General features: G+C 40.7%; 1 protein-coding gene across 1 annotated transcript; it reads right to left on the reverse strand.

The window, feature by feature from the left end:
- Positions 1-850: 850 nt before the first annotated feature.
- LOC127131711 (uncharacterized) lies at positions 851-1309 on the reverse strand. The gene has a single exon (XM_051060629.1). The coding sequence runs from the start codon at positions 1307-1309 to the stop codon at positions 851-853; it is 459 nt and encodes a 152-aa protein (XP_050916586.1).
- Positions 1310-3335: the final 2026 nt, after the last annotated feature.

Genomic DNA, 3335 nt, shown 5'->3' on the forward strand with positions numbered 1-3335 from the left:
GCCAAGCGCTTCTCATCAATGAGGTTCAGCTGGCCAAATCGGGCTTGCACTCACTCGACTTCATCAAGCTTAACATTGGTCAAAATCCTTAAGGAAGGAATCTCTACTTCAACATGCAGAAGTTTGTCCATGCCATACATGAGAGAGAAGGGAGTTGCCCCAATGGAAGTACGTACTGAGGTACGATAGCCATGTAATGCGAGCGGGAGCATTTTTCCACCATCTTTTTCATGATTTTCTTAATGTTTTTGTTGGTTGTCTCAACATCGCCATTCATCTTAGGCCTATAAGGCGATGAATTATGGTGGTCAATTTTGAAGCTTCGGCACAACTCTTTCATCATTTTGTTATTGAGGTTAGATCCATTATCAATAATGATCTTGTTGGGGACCCCATAACGACAAATGATTTCTTTCCTTATGAACCGAGCTACCACTTATCTTGTAATGTTGGCGTATGATACTACTTCCACCCATTTTGTGAAATAGTCAAGGCTACAAGGATGAAGCGGTGTCATTTGAGGCAGTTGGCTATATGCGTTCGATTACGTCAATGCCCCACATGGAAAAAGGCCAAGATGATGTCAAGACATTGAGAGACATTGGTGGGACATGGATCTTGTTGGCGTATATCTGGTATTTGTGGCATGTTTGGACGTGGCAGTGGTAGTCAACTTCCATAGTCATCAAATAGTAGATGACACTCAAGATCTTTTTCACCATGGTGTGTCCACTGGCATACATCCCAAAGGATCCCTCATGGATTTCCATAATAATCTGGTTTGCTTCTTGCTTGTTCACACATCTTAGCAAAACCGAATCATAATTTCTCTTGTATAATACCCATCCACTTAAGAACTTGATGATAATTTCCGAAGGTACTTCTTGTCGTTGATGGACGCGTCCTTAGGGTATTCTTGGCAATCTAAGAATCTCATGATATCATAGTACCACGGATAACCGTCGAGTTTGTCTTTGGCCGCCAAACAGTAAGCAGGCTCATGCAAGTAGTTGAGGTGAAATGATGGCACTTCATTCTTCCACTTGACCTTAAACATGGATGCCAAAGTTGCTAAGGCGTCAGCTAGTTGATTGTCTTCTTGAGGAATGTAATGGAATGTGATTTTGTCAAAGTAAGGGATCAATTTCAGGACGTGCTCCTTGTAAGGGATGAGCTTGTGATCTCTAGTATCACAATCTCCTTTGACTTGGCTAACAACCAAGGTCGAATCTCCGTAGACTTCAAGGATTTTGATCCTAAGATTAATTGCAGCTTCCATACCGAAGATACAAGCTTCATGCTCCTCCATATTGTTTGTACATTCGAAACACAACCTCGTAGTGAAGGGGAGGTGAAAATCAGTCGGGGAGGTGATAACTGCCCCAATGCCATTGCCATGAGCGTTAGAAGCTCCATCAAATACCAAGGTCCATCGGGATCCAGGCTCCGGTCCTTCCTCGAGGTCGGGGATGTTGCAATCCCTAATCAACATAATATCCTCATCGGGGAATTTGAAACGCATAGACTGGTCTTCCTCCAAGAACTGATGTGCAATATAATCAAACAGTACACTCCCTTTGATGGCCTTTTGAGTGACATGTTGGATCTAGTACTTGATTAAAGCCATTTTCCATCGGGCTACTCTATCGGTTAGAGTAGGCTTCTCAAAGATGTATTTGACAAGGTCCATATTGGAGATTAATAGCATTGTATGAGTGAGCATGTATTGCCTTAGGCGTTTGGCAGCCCAAGCGAGTGCACAACATGTCTTCTCAAGCATCAAATATCTAATCTCGCAATCGGTGAACTTCTTACTTAAGTAGTATATTGAACTTCTTTCCTACCAGTCTCATCATGTTGGCCGAGGACGCATCCCATGGATCCTTCAAGGACGGTGAGGTACATAATCAATGGTCTTCCAGGTACATGAGGCACTAAAATAGGAGGTTCTTGTAAATACTCCTTGATCTTCTCAAAAGCTCTTTGGAAATAGTCGTTCCAAATGACGGCTTGATCCTTTCGAATAAGTTTGAAAATCTGCTCACAAGTGGTCGTAAGGTAAGATATGAATCTAGCAATGTAGTTCAATCTACCTAGGAATCCTCAGACTTCCTTTTCAATTTTGGGTGGAGGCATAACTTATATGGCCTTCACTTTCTCGGGATCTACCTCAATGCCCCATGGGATTATGAAAGTGGTTTTTTCTCCAGATCCTCTTGAGCCATTTAGATCTGGTTGTAACCGGAGAAATCGTCCATAAAGGAGAAAACAGAGAACTGAGCGGTGTTGTCCACTAGCACATCAATATGAGGTAGTGGAAAGTCGTCTTTGGGACTTTGTTTATTTATATCTCTATAGTCTATGCACATTCTTACTTTTCCATCCTTCTTGGGAACATGCACAATGTTGGCAATCCATTGGGGATAATTGGAGACCGCTAGGAAACCGGTGTTGAGTTATTTTTATACCTCCTCCCTGATCTTCATAGCCATATCAAGACGAGTCCTTTGTAGCTTTTGCTTCACGGGAAGGCATTCTTCTCTAAGAGGCAGATGATGGACCACAATGTCAGTGTAAGACCCCAATTTTAACCCTAAGATCCCTCATGCTATCTCATCATATGCATTAGCATGGGGATCACATCTTGGCATCCTCCTTACCCCTTATTCATTGGGTTTGCATTGGGAGAGATCACAAAGCACCATTTGATTGTATCATACTTTGTATTTTATTATTTTCTAACCAAAATACCAAAAATATATCTTTGTATAATCTAACTCTTTTGTAGGTAGGGCACATGCTCACCTTTGATCTATCAAGCTCACATCTAAGGTTTAAGACCCTCAGTGCAAGGAGTTCAATCAAGAATTGGTTTACTATGGCTCTAATTATCATGTATATATCCCTAATATCTTCACATGATATTTTTATCAAGAAATCATCAAGAGTTTGGAGTTGGTTTACCTGGGAAACCCTGATTCATCTGGGTATCTTATGTAACTTCTTCAATAAGTTTCTTCAACAATTGATCAAATATTTCAAGGGATACTTCAAATTTCATCATCTTATGCATATATGATCCTCCATGAGTCCCAAAAGTCAAGATAATGTCAAGCTAGCAAGTTGGTTCATGGTGGTTGACCAGAGGAATTCATCTGATCAAAACCGGGGTTCCCTAGACCCTATCTCTTACAATATTTGTCATATGAAAATGATTCCAAGAGAAATGTTACTCTAAATGACATTACAAACAACTTTGATTTTGAGGTCAAGATCTAGTGTTGCTTGGAAAGTCATTTTTTATGGTGAAAGATTATATGTCATTTTGTCTAAAC

The sequence above is a fragment of the Lathyrus oleraceus genome, chromosome 3, assembly GCF_024323335.1.
Source record: "Lathyrus oleraceus cultivar Zhongwan6 chromosome 3, CAAS_Psat_ZW6_1.0, whole genome shotgun sequence".
Lineage (NCBI taxonomy): Eukaryota > Viridiplantae > Streptophyta > Magnoliopsida > Fabales > Fabaceae > Lathyrus > Lathyrus oleraceus.

Excerpts from the sequence above, each read along its gene's own strand:
- LOC127131711 (XM_051060629.1), bottom strand. The coding sequence starts at position 1,309 with ATGGAGGAGCATGAAGCTTGTATCTTCGGTATGGAAGCTGCAATTAAT.